Consider the following 12,579-nt stretch of genomic DNA (forward strand, 5'->3'; position numbering starts at 1 on the left):
CTCGGTCAGGCCGGCTAGCGCCTGCGTGCCGCCGGCAGCATCCCTTACTATCGCCTCATTGCTGTCGCGCAGGCGTTGACACGTGGCATCGGCTTGTGTCTGCACGACACGTTTGGCCTTGGATGCCTTGGGCGTGATCAAGTGCGGGGTCGAAACGCCTGATATAACCTTCCTGCTGCGACACATCAGCCTGCTGGCGGCGGTCGAGAGACGCGAGGCGGGAGAATTGCTGTCTGCGAGCGCGGCAGCCTTCTTGGCTTCCTTGGCGTCCGCGATAATCTGGGAGCGCTTCTTGACTTCGCCCATGTTCTCCTCAGCCTTCACCTGGTCCCACTGGAAGCTGGCGTCCTGCAGGACGAGGCCGTACTTGCTGTCCGGCTCGCGCTCGCTAGTGTCTTTGACAAGGGGCGCCTCGAAAACGCGCTGTAAGCGTCCGAATGCGTTCATGGCGTCAGTCGTGGCGCTGAGCGCGAGGGGGAGGAACAGGAGGGGCATGCGGAGCAAGTTGAAGAGCGTGAGCGATGTGAAGATGTTGGCCGGGTTCAGCGAGTGGCCTGTGAGGCTGTACGTGACGAACGCAAGAACAGCAGCGAGCACGGGCAGGGAGAATGCGACGGCGTTCGCGGCGGAGCGGATGAGGAGGAGGGTGCGGATGCCGCGGAGCTCGTTCTTGCGGACGGTGTGCAGGCGGTCGAGAAAGTCGGGCTCGAAGCTGAAACTCTTGACGATGCGCATGCTACTGAGGATCTCCGCAATGCCCTTGGCGCGCTTGTCAGTCCAGACCATGCTCTTGCGGCGCGCCTTGAACATCTGTCCCATGGCCAGAGTCTGCACGGGCGCGGCGAGGACGAGGATGGCAAAGCCGGCGAGGGCGCTGGGCCCGAGCTGCGTGAGGAGGATGACGAGGCAGATGATGATCTGGATTGGCGCGCTGACGACGAGCGTGAACCAGTTGCTGGCAAAGTCGATGCGCGAGACGTCTGTGCTGATGTGATTCGTGAGCTTGCCCGCGGCGCGGTCCTTTCCGTTCATCTGGAGGCCCCGCTCAAAGATGGCGCTGATGAGCGCCGCGCGCGAGAAGACGCCGACGGACATGCTGCGGAAGAAGAACTGGTGCTGGAACACCGACGCGATGATCGTCATCGCGAACAGCACAAAGCTGAGCCCGACGCCGAGGCCGACACTCGGCGCCGGCAGGGTGTGCATCGGGTCATGTGCCGCGGCGTACGCCTGCTGGCCGTACGTGATGATGCGCCGCACGACGAGCGGCGCGGTCAGCTGCGCCACGTCTCCAACTAGCTTGATGAGCAGCCCGGTCCAGAGCAGCCATGCGAACTGGTCGTGTATGGCCATGATCAGTGACGGCCGGTGGTGTCCCGAGTAGTTGCGCGGGCGCCGAGCGGTCTCCTTCTTTTTCGCAGCCACTGCTGATGCTGCTGCGCCTGCTCCAGCGGGTGGCGGGCCTTTCGCTTTGGGCGGAGGCGGGTCGAATGAGCCAGGCGGTGGCGGCGCGCGCCAGAGCTGCTCACGCCTGGCGAGCGTCATGCCCTTGGCTTGAACCTTGCGCAAGAGGTAGCGGTCCTTGGCGATTCCGACGGCCCAGGCTGCCTTGGTCGCGAAGCCAGGCTGGGTGGTTCCGTCAATGATTTTGCGGTTCTTCTCCTCTGCCTCACGCACGCGGCGCTCCCAGTCGGCGTTAAGGCGGCGAGAAAGGGTCTTTGCCTCGTGCTGCGAATCCATGCGCCACAGGTCGCTCGACTCGAGCGGGCGGCGGTAGCCGAGGACCATCATCGGCGTCATCCACTCGTAGAACAGCACGCTGAGCCAACCGGCGCGGGCGTACGGCGTCACGCCTGCATCTTCCATGCTCGGCGGCGGCGGCAGCGGGGGGTCGCGAAAGCGCCAGAACTGGTACCAGTGCTGGCGCAACGCCCGCCCCACAAAGCGCCGGTCGCCTGGGTTGTAGTCGTACCCGCCGTCTTCCGGCTTGGTTCCGCACTCGTCGTCAGGTGCCGAACCGGACGCGGACGACGCATGTGCAGCGTGTTCTGATTCGCCCGCAACGTGGTGTTTTTGACGCTGATGCTGGTTGGCGGACGAATTGCTGCGACTGCGCAGGCCCAACGAGGGTGGCGGTAGCTCGTCCGCCCAAAGTGAGCCGGAGCGCATCGTTGTCGTCTGTGACGGCAGCGTCGGCAGGGGCGGTACAGACTCCTTTTCGATATCGTCCTTGCTGAACTGGTGCGAATGCGCATGCGCATGCTGCTCGGCGTTGGGGAGGCTGTGAAAGGTAGTGCTGAGGCCTTGTGCATGGGTATGCATGTGCGTGGCTTCGGTGATTGGGGCGAGGGACGTTGTGGTGGTTAGCTCGCTGTTCATGGCTGCTGCCGGATGAGGTTGCGCCTGGCCGTCGTTGTTGTCGCTACCTCGATGCGGCCGCTCGTCTCCCGAAGCTAAGCCGGGGGGCGAGAGGTTGTATTTGGATGGGGTCTCCAAAGACATGGTGCTGGCCGGGTGGGTTCAGAAGGCGAGCCAGAGCTAAGCTTGTGAGATACGGTCTTTCTTTTTCTCAATGGAATTTTGGAGGGTTTAGCTTAGTCGATACCCTCCAGAAGCTTATGGAAAACCGTGGAGATACCGTCAAAGCCGTTTGCGAGATGTGATTAGGATCGCTGCAGGATGGTCACAGCAGAACTGGCCAGCCTAGTGGAGAGCACGTCCAAATCCACTTCACCCTGCGTTCATCTAGACGCGTTGTGTGCAGCGTGTCTAGGTCTCAAAAATGAGGTCGCCCCTGGGGCGATAGATGGATGGAAGTGCGGAAAGTAAGAGTGGATTGTTGATTGCAAGCTGGCTGCAAGCAAAGACGAGAATCGAATGACAGCGACCGTGATATGTCTTAGAGCGCACACGTTTGTGTGCTGGGCCTTCTATGCGCTGCCCTGGCGATGACAACGTGTCTCCCTTGCGGCGAGGTTGCCTGCTGGCATGTAGCTCGGTGTAACGTCTCGCGAGCTGCCGGGAGCCAGACCAAGCGATCACTGCAGTTCGTGCCTGGGCGCGCTGCTCCGCTAATTCAAAGGGCAATGGCGCGCGGCGTGGGAGCGTCGTGGGTCGGGTCGATTGGTGTTCGAGATGAGGGGAGGCGGGGACGGTCCACTCTCGCCTGCATACGAACCACTCACACGTCGTTGTCAGCGCTGAAAGGAGGGTATCACCATCCGCGTGCAACACATACGCTGGAGAGAGGGGTGTATTCGTCTTATCTGCATACATTCCAGACCGCCAGCTTGCCTTGCTCCCTTTTTTAACCAGTTCGACAACGATGCTGATAGACGTGCGTCGCTTTCTCTGTTTCATGATGGGCGGCAGGTACAGGCGCAGTGACAGTCGGAGGTAGCAACGTCGAATGCTGCGCTGAGCCTTGCTGCGCTTCCCCATTTAAAATGTGCTAGCTGTGGTTGCTGTTGTTGGTCGGAAGTACGACCGTCTTTCCCGCTCGGCGATAATTACAGTCATGTCATCAATTATATGCACAGCGTTCCAGTGCCAGGGCATTCAGAGATCTAACCGCATCGGAGCCGAAAGGATATTTAAGGAACCCTCTCACCAACAACTGCGCGGCCCCGCTCCTCGGCGCCGCTTGCCGATGACAACAGCAACCTCGGCGCGCGAAGTACGCAAAAGAGCGCTGGTGGCACTTGTTTTTGCTGCCCCTCGTCTGTGCTCTTCTCGACAACATTATGTCAATCTTGTCCCAACACCATGCATATATTGGGCATGCTTGAATCCGCGCAGCGGTGCGGATGCATTCGCCAACAATGGACCACAAGCAGATGAACAATGCACGCTTACTCTCCTCCACGCTTCACAAACCCCTCTCGCAGAGAGCAAGAGCCCTTTAATTGCACTTTTGTTTTGCAGTGAATATGTACATGGTGAATCTTGTATCGCTGCCAGCATCGCATTCACCAGCTGCAGAGCGTGGCAGCTGCCAGTTGGCACGCCTGTATGGGGCCAAGCTGGCGGATGGAATCCTCGGTTGCAGCTGCGCATCTGTTCGTCGTGTAGGCTACCATATCCGCCAAGTGTTTATTCGGTGAGCTTGCGGATAGGTATCCAAGACAGGCTGCGCAATAATAGGGGCAGCAGTCTGCGCACCCTGCAGAATACGAAGACTTGCGGACGCAACCAAAAGGTGAGGAGCCGACACGCATCCTACAACGTCCCAATGAACATGAACGATGGGCTAATATTGGATACGCTGACTGATGATGGTGACGTTGAAGTATACCAATCGCGCGAACCACACCAAACCAGTTCCAATTCTCAAAGGCTTCTTTTATCAGCGTCTGCACATGGTATTCCTTCCCCACTATGGCTTTTCTCTCCCGATGACCGGTCCTCCAACTGCAGTTACACTCGCCCGGAAGCGAGTCCGGAAGACGCTGTCTAGCCACTGGTCAGCTGATTGATTGACGATCGAGCTCCTTTGCGTTATTCTGATCTCACACTTGTTTTGGGACCAAGCCTTCAGATCTCAATATCTTCGGGTCGCGGCTTCTTCGGACAGCGCAGAGAGCCAACCGCTCATCTCCAACAAGAACAACACACGATGAAGGAGATCTCACACAAATAGCGAATCCCAACGAGGGGCGTAACTCGTAACCGCGTGTTTTACTTTTTGGGTCGGCCGATTGCTGCGCGTGGAAAGGGTGGAAATGTGAAGGGAGATGGACGGTCTGGTCATGAGACAGCCTAGTGCGGAGAAGGCGGACACCTTTTTACTGCCCTCCAGGCCGGCGGCTGAGGTGTTAGTGACTGCAGATTCCGCATGGCGGATCTCATCCTCTGCTCTAGTGCCAGATTAATCACCCGCCGGGTTTGCTGGCTTATTAGCTGACGGCGGATGCCGCGCATTTCCATAGTCCGCTGCGCTGCGCAGTTCCTTAATGCGCTGAGGTCACACCCTATCCTCCTTTTATGTACATACGTATATACATATATGCATAGTGTCCTTCCCAGCCGAGCCCTTCGGCAGGGCGGCAACTGCGGCTATTGCAGGCGCGTTCCTGACTTTGTTGCCGCGGCAGCACGCTCTGTATCGCCGAGGCTATTCCAGTGCCTCATCACTCGAAACCTGGACTGCAGGCGCAGTGGCAGAGCGGGTGGAGCGTTCCTGAGAGCGAGTGCGTGAGAACGAGAACGCGCCATTATATGACTTGATTGTTGGTTTGGCCCGTCGCCATGCTGTCGTTTCGTTCGGGTGGGCAGGGCAGAGGGATTATTGCTACCTCATGGCACCACTACGATATCTTTGTATCATTTCTTCTATCTTCCGATGCAGCGTGCGCATCCATGTGCACCTTGTCCCACGTGACAGACCCGAGGATGGAGTTTGAATTCAGTTACGAACAGCGTGGATGGCGGCTGCGGGGGGAGTATGCCATACATACCTGCGCACATGGATGACTGTGGCGGCGTGTGGAGGAAGCAAGTTGAATTCCTTCTTGGTGTCAGACGAGCTGATAACGATAGCTAGACAAAGATCAATAGCCGCTTCTAACTTGTAGATATATTCTCCCCTTGTCTCTGCCATGCAGATCGTACCGCGGCGCCTCCCATCTCTCAGGTAGGCCGCCTTCCATCCCCTGCCATCCCCCCCACCGCCAGCTAGGCCAGAATCGCCCATCAACGCTGCCCCACCCCGCGCAATCATGGTCTCCAACCTGGCCGGATTGTCCCTCGAGGACCCGGGCCACATGCCCACCGAGTATGTTGCCGGCTCCAGCGTAACAGGGTCTAAGGCGGACCGCGCCGCGTTCAGCCGACAGGACTCGCACGACCGCATCGCCAGCATCAGCTACATGGGTGGCAACGCTTCGTGCCTCGAGGAATACATCCACTGGGCCCGCCTCCAGCGCATCGAGGAGGAGGACGCGTGGAAGAACGGCGCCCGTGGGACCAACAGCGGCCTCGACGCCATCCGCTCCCTCATTGGCCTAGTCGGTGACCGCCGCCACCGCAACAAAGCCGGCGCCAGCGGCAAGGCCGGTAGCACCGATGGCAGCGACTCGCCCTCTTCACACGAAAAGGAGAAGGACGCAGAAAATGGCGCTGAGGGCGTCTCGTCCGGGGGCTACAACACAGACCAGCTTGATGGCATCCCCGAGCCTGAGGCAGGCAAGCTCGACGCTCGCCGCGCCCTGCGTATCGCAGGCGCAAGCAGCGTCTTTTTCCTCATCACCACCGACATCCTCGGCCCGAATGCCGCTCCTTACGCCATGTCTGCGACTGGATTCGCCACTGGCAACATCCTCTACTTTGTCGTGAGTGACCACTCTGCGAGCGGCCTGGCAAAGGCAAAATTTCACGCCCTGCTTACGCCTGCTTTTTTAAATCATTTTCAGATGGGCGTTATGGCTTCATATGCAGGTCTTCTGCTCCTACAGGTGTTCTGCGCGCTGGACAGCATCCGCTTCCCGATCAAGACTTACGGTGACCTGGCCGAGCGTCTGATCGGCAAGTGGTGCCGCCACCTTTTCACGTTCTTGCAAAGCATCCAGCTTATCATCAACGTCGGCCTCCTCTGCCTCACCAACGGTCAGTCACTCAGCCAGCTCGTTCAAGCCGGAGGGCACAACCTGTGCTTCACGGTTGCCGTGCTGATCTGGGCGCTGATCGGCATCGTCTTTGCGCAGATCCGCACTCTGCGCGGCCTCTCGCTCTTTGCCAACCTGGCAGTCTTTATGAACTTGGCCATCGTCTTTGTTAGCATGGGCGTCGTCAAGCAGCACGGCCTCAACTACACGGCGATCGCCAACAATTTGAACCTCAAACCGCCGTTCGCACCAGTCGTCACCGCGGCGTTCGCCAGTGCCCCGCTCCCGGACAAGATCAATGGCATCATGAACATGGTCTTTGCATACGGTGGCGCGATGATTTTCCCCGAGATCATGGCCGAGATGCGCCGCCCGATGGACTTTTGGAAGGGCCTGATCTGCGCCGAGCTCTTGATCTTCATTGCCTACGTCCTCTACGGCAACTTCTTCTACGCCTACTCGGGCCAATATACGCTCGGTGTCGCCTTCCAGGGCATGGCCTCCGGCCCATGGCTGATGGCGTGTAACGTGCTCAACATCATCACCGGCGTCATCGCCGCTGCCATCTATGGAAACATCGGCATTAAGGTAGCCTACATTAACGTTATTGAGGGCATCTTCCGCGGCCCTCCCCTTCTGTCACGCAAAGGTCAGTTCATCTGGGGCGTCTTTGCCACACTGTACTGGGTCTTGGCGTACGTGATCGGTAGCGCGATCCCGCAAGTGAACACGATCTCCGGCCTAATTGCCGCGATCGCGATCATGAACTTCTCCTACTCGTTCCCGTTCATGCTCGCGCTCGCCTGGCAGATCCACCGTGACTCAATTGTCGCCAAGTACGTCCCCGGCCAGCCGCCAGCACCGCGCGACTGGCGTCGCGGCTTCTTTGGCGGCGAGCTCCACTTTAAGGGGCGCACCATCCCCGCCATCTGGCTCAAGCTCTGGCTCCTCGTCATCACGATTGGCAGCTACACCATGAGCGTTCTCGGCATGTACGGCTCCGGAACGGCCGTCTACAACACCTTTCAGAATGGAGGAGCAGCCGCTACATCGTTCGGCTGCCCAGCGACCGTCTAGACGTCATGCACGCACGCACGCATCCATTTATGCACCCAAAGAGGCGCGCTTGTCCCAAAACTCGCTCCTCACCCCTGCCCGGAAGCAGTAATCACGCTTCCATTTTATTTCATGCTTGCACGCCATATTCAATTCTCGTCATGGGTTTCCCTATTGACTGACATTGTACGTAATGGGTCCTGATAAAACGCACTTGTTCCCTCGCAAATCTGCTGGCCTCCATCCATCGCTGTCTGTCACTGGCTTCATGAAGCATCTGCCCATTGCGGCGTTTCTGTGCGTTCAACACACGTTCGACAAGATTCGATGCAGTGGAATTGGGCGAGGTGTTGGGAGCAAGTACCGCTAGACGACACTCAGGACCCACTTTCGCACCCCAAGGCTGGTCGAAAGTCGAGGCGCGAACTTGTCATTTTCTGGACCCCTTTTTGAACGCTCAGGAGTGAGTGTGGTGCGTCAAGTGAGTCACCCTTTGCTGTGCACTGTGCAAAGATCCTTCACTGTCATCACTGAGTCGACACGCGCTCACTTTTGCTATCGCTGTGCTCCCGCCCCCTCCACCGCAGAGAGAAATATTCTTCTTGCTTAGATACGATCAGAACGATCCTTCTTTTTCTCGGCTTCGTCTCTTCGAATCTGTATGCAAGGTGTTAATTCCTGACCGCTGATCGCGGATTGGTGATCAATGAGCTGCATGTACATCCGGCCGGAGATGAACGAATGCTTTTGACCAGCTCGTTCAATCTGCGATACTCTACTCTGACCTGCTCATAATCAAGGGTCACCAAGTGAAGTGCCTGGATCGAGTCTAAAGTCTTTGAGGACAGGGCAATGACGTACAAATCTACTACAGGAGGAAGTGCCTTGCGCGAGGAGGACGGCGATCCTGAATACACAAAAGTGAGTATTGAGTATTGATCGCATGATTATGAGCGATGCTAATCTTCTGGACGTCAACACTCTACCTTTCCTCCAAATGGGCGCAAGCGTTACTTACTCTCGCCTGCTTTTTGGCTCACTAGAATGACCTTTCTCGGACGAGAGACAGAACAAAAGAGAGCACGGATAACTCGTCGAATATCGGACATTGGCCGCCAATGAAGAGGTAAAGCCGCAATTGGCGATCGCGAACACGGGCCATCGTCGCTTCATTCTCGAACTTCAACTCTACTTAGGTTTGCTTCGCCACGCTTCGCTTGCGCCTGCGCATTGTCCACTGTATGTCTCATATGACAATTACGCAATCCGTCACAGCGTGGGACCTCGGCGTCACTTCGTCGGGGAACCTGAGGGGATGCAGACCTAATCCTAAAATACCGGGCCCTCGTCGAGCCGATCTGAAGCATCATGCTATCTCTAGCTTTCTCACAAACTGCATATAGCTAGCTCTTCGCACCACGAATGAGGCCCGATGTGCTACATTCAAGTGCTATAGGGATCGGACATAGTCGACTGCATTGTCGACTGTCGAATGTCCCGCTCCATGTGAACCGAGAGTGTGCTGCCCTGTGCTGGTCTTCAACTGTCGAGGTGAAGCCGCGGCTGGATTCTAATTTAGGACGAGAGGGAGAGGACTTCAGGCTGCTCCATCGACCGCCTCTCCATCGGCTCACCAAGCTCGGATCCTCCGTGAAGCTGCCCCAGTGCCGCAGCCAGAGTTCAGGCACAAGGAACCCTGGATGGCCTCGGGGTCAAATCACTTGACTTATTGGGCGCTTGTGCTTTGTGCCTAGCGCGATTCGATTGGCGTTTAGAACTGATTTCGCCTGGTCGGCGTTATTGTCACATCACCTGGCTACTCGCAAGCAACCAATCAAACAAATCGAGTGGAAGTGCACAAGGTGTGACGCGCAGGGTGGAGCAAGTAATACTGTACAAGCAATACCAAAGCCAAAGAAAAGTGCTAAGACTATACCCTCACGTCACAGCTAGTGGAAACCTAGAATGGGGCTGCAAAGAAGTAGTGCTCGTGCAGGAAGTGAAACATATACGCTGTGAGGCTACCACCTCGTTGTTGGATGCAGTTGAATATCTCTGCGCATTGATACGCTCCACCTGTCCGCAGGTGCTTCATCTGCGTACTTCATATGCCAGGCTGCCGCCTTCCGCAACAGCCAAATAACGACGAAACGTCCTTTGTCTTGTCAGCACCACGGAACCTATGCAATTACCCTCATCTGATGCCCTTAGAACCCGTTCGAACACCCCTTCCAGCATTCCCCGCAAGTTCTCATCGTTAATTACAACCAAGGCACAGTCATGCATGACTCCCGTCATGAACGACCTCTCGGAGAAGAAGGTGACGAAGAATAGCTGCAGCGGCTCCCAACACCCGGCCAGGACGACTACGATGAAAAGATGCTGCCACGCACTGTGTGCGAGGCCATCACCGTGTATAGCGTGGGCCACGGCTTCCGCGATGGCCACTACATACGCGACCTGCACGAGGCAGTCTAAGAGTACGGACAGGCTGCCGTGGCGCAGCTGCACCTGAACAAGGATGGAAAGCACGTCCTCTGGCCGCAGGCGCAACGTCGTGGACTGTCACCTCGACGGCGACCAGCAAGTGTGGTCCGAAGCGCGCAAGCCCAAGAGTCTCCTCATATCATGTCTTGCCGCTTTCGTGCCCGACTTTAGCCCCAGAGTTGGCATCGCCGGCCTCTTTGGCTATGTCGAAGCATTCGAGACCACGCCAGATCGGATCGTCAACCTGACGTTCTGTGACTCCTCCATGTCAATTTTGTTTTCCAATGAAGATCTACTGACGGCGCGCATGCAACGCGTGCCAAGCTGGTCCATCCTGCTGCTCGGCCTCTTCGGCCCGCTGTGGGTGATCTTGATTCGGTGCTACGGACGTGTGCCGATCCTCTTCTACTGGCAGCTCTTCGGCTTCACCTGGCAGATCGACTGCGCCACCTCGACGACGCCCAACACGTTTGCTGCCATACGTTGCCTCCAGGCCGCATTTAGCACCACACGGCAGGTGGCCAGCATGAACATTGTCTCGCACATGTTCCTCGTGCAGGAGGCAGGCCGCAAGATCGCCATTTGAGTGAGTCTCATGCACTGCGGTATGCTCAGCGAACGCTGATTAGCGACGACACTACGAATATTGACCGCAGTACCGCTGCTACTACTGCCTGCAGACATTCGCCTAGCGCTCAATCCAGTATGCCCCACTGTGGCCGCTCGGCCACCTCTGCGCAGGGAAGAGCTGGCGCTGGGAATACAGCATCGGCATCGGGCACTGCCTCTGTGTTGTCGTCCTTGTCGCGTTCCTAAAGGGAGAGAGCACCTATGACCGCCACCACCGCCACCGGTCCAGTGACTTTGTCGCCAACCGCGTACAGAAAGTCATCGGCATCGAAGGGTGGAAGTACATGACGCAGCGCACTAGGCTCACTGATGCTGAGTGTGTCTTTGTCAACGTTTCGTGAAGACCGCAGTTTCTCGGTGCCAGTCATTTCATCGGTACTAACCTCAGCTTCGGTATGGGAGCCAGGGGACGCATGGCCTATCATCCAGATTGCCTTGGTTGCTGACACTCCGCATCTGCCCCTTTTGGACCTAGTCAATATGACCGAGCCGATATTGTTAGCGTAGAACTGCGACAACTAACGTTGACGCTCTACCTAAGCCATGTCGTTGCGTACCTGGGCAAGTTCACCCCGCGCTATCTGCACCAGCTGTCGATGTGGGCCGTCCGACGGAACCGTGGCGCGCTCGAGTCGGAGGACGTTCTGCTGCCAACACTGCCGGGCATCCCATCGGACATGTCGGGTTCGGCGTCTTTGGCTATATACAGAACGCCAGGCGAGCGTCGAGGGTGGTATCTTTGGCTGGGGCATGGCGGTGTGAGTCACGCGGCGGATGGCCTCTCGGCGAGGTGGCACACAAGCTGACGGACAAATCTCAGCCCATGCTTGCAGCACTGGCATCACATGCTTCTTCGGCGTCCTGTCGTACAGTGGCCCCAGCTTTCCCGGCCGAGCGGACAAGATCAGCGCTTTGTAGGTGCTTCGCCGTCGGAAACGATCCTTCTCGATGCTTATAAAGATATCTTGCCCCTGCCAACATCAACCTAAAGTATGTCATCTTTGGCTTCGCGGCCCCCTGCTTCCAGTCTATTTGGGCAGCGCAGAGCGGCGCGCTAGTCGTCGTTGGTACTGAGGCCGGCATCTGCGCAGCCCTATGGCTTCTCGTCGTCACCACCATCTTTTTCGTCTGCAAGGCGATCCGCGAGCGCTTCTGTTTGCCGCGTCGGGTTCTGCAAAGCGATATGGCAAGAGCGTAGGCACGCACATTGGGGCTCGAGTCTACCCAGGGCAATCGGTTCCGCTGCTGCTATCACCACTGCACTGTATACAGGCGTTTGTATGCTCCCTTTTGATGCTCAGACGCACCGTACTTGCCGAAGCGACAAAGTCCGACTCCTGCCTGCATTTGGCGCACCTCTGAAGGATGACTGTGAAACTGACAAGCCCACGGCCACCGCGTGCAATACTAATGTCTTGCTATTGGTAGAGTTGTCTGCAGGGGCGACAGCATCGCACGGTCATGTCATCTTCTAGTCCTCCAGCGTACCTTCACCGTCATCATCATCATCATCATCGTCATCGTTACCATCATCGAGTATCGTGTGTCGATCCCTCGTGTCGTATTGTGCCTATCGAGGGTCCAGCTGTGCAAACGGGCTGTATGATGCGGTTGCGGCCTGCTCCAGCTGGTGTGTCGTCCTAGAGGGTTCAAATGTGTAAGGCGTGCATTTGCAACAGGTAGGTCGCACTGGGGATGGGAAAGTTGCATTAGTGTGCGGTTCAACATCATCTCTTCCCCCCTCGCGCCAGGAAATGACCACGTGGTGTCCGTCGCTCGCGTGCTGCTTGGCTGCATACGCACG

The 12,579-nt window shown here is 57.4% G+C and overlaps 4 protein-coding genes across 4 annotated transcripts; 2 read left to right on the top strand and 2 right to left on the bottom strand.

Annotated features, from left to right (window-relative positions):
* Positions 1-324: 324 nt before the first annotated feature.
* Positions 325-2,169, bottom strand: K437DRAFT_230108 (uncharacterized protein; the record flags this gene model as incomplete). The annotated part of the gene is made up of 2 exons (XM_013384396.1): positions 325-1,407; positions 1,561-2,169. Coding segments are annotated over 2 exons (1,692 nt in total), but the record flags the coding sequence as incomplete, so codon positions are not given.
* Positions 2,170-2,635: 466 nt separating this feature from the next.
* On the bottom strand, positions 2,636-3,422 carry K437DRAFT_68192 (uncharacterized protein). Its single transcript, XM_013384397.1, has one exon. The coding sequence runs from the start codon at positions 3,358-3,360 to the stop codon at positions 2,770-2,772; it is 591 nt and encodes a 196-aa protein (XP_013239851.1). The 5' UTR covers positions 3,361-3,422; the 3' UTR covers positions 2,636-2,769.
* Positions 3,423-5,353: 1,931 nt separating this feature from the next.
* On the top strand, positions 5,354-7,876 carry K437DRAFT_276950 (uncharacterized protein). Its single transcript, XM_013384398.1, has 2 exons — positions 5,354-6,329; positions 6,411-7,876. Exons 1-2 carry the CDS (start codon positions 5,718-5,720, stop codon positions 7,677-7,679), a joined length of 1,881 nt encoding a protein of 626 aa, XP_013239852.1. The 5' UTR covers positions 5,354-5,717; the 3' UTR covers positions 7,680-7,876.
* A 2,303-nt stretch (positions 7,877-10,179) lies between these two features.
* Positions 10,180-11,973, top strand: K437DRAFT_276951 (uncharacterized protein; the record flags this gene model as incomplete). Its single annotated transcript, XM_013384399.1, has 5 exons — positions 10,180-10,698; positions 10,838-11,091; positions 11,251-11,533; positions 11,609-11,689; positions 11,767-11,973. 5 exons carry the CDS (start codon positions 10,180-10,182, stop codon positions 11,971-11,973), a joined length of 1,344 nt encoding a protein of 447 aa, XP_013239853.1.
* Between the last annotated feature and the right edge of the window lie 606 nt (positions 11,974-12,579).

The sequence above is a fragment of the Tilletiaria anomala genome (genome assembly GCF_000711695.1).
Source record: "Tilletiaria anomala UBC 951 chromosome Unknown K437scaffold_198, whole genome shotgun sequence".
NCBI classification, from domain to species: Eukaryota; Fungi; Basidiomycota; class Exobasidiomycetes; order Georgefischeriales; family Tilletiariaceae; genus Tilletiaria; species Tilletiaria anomala.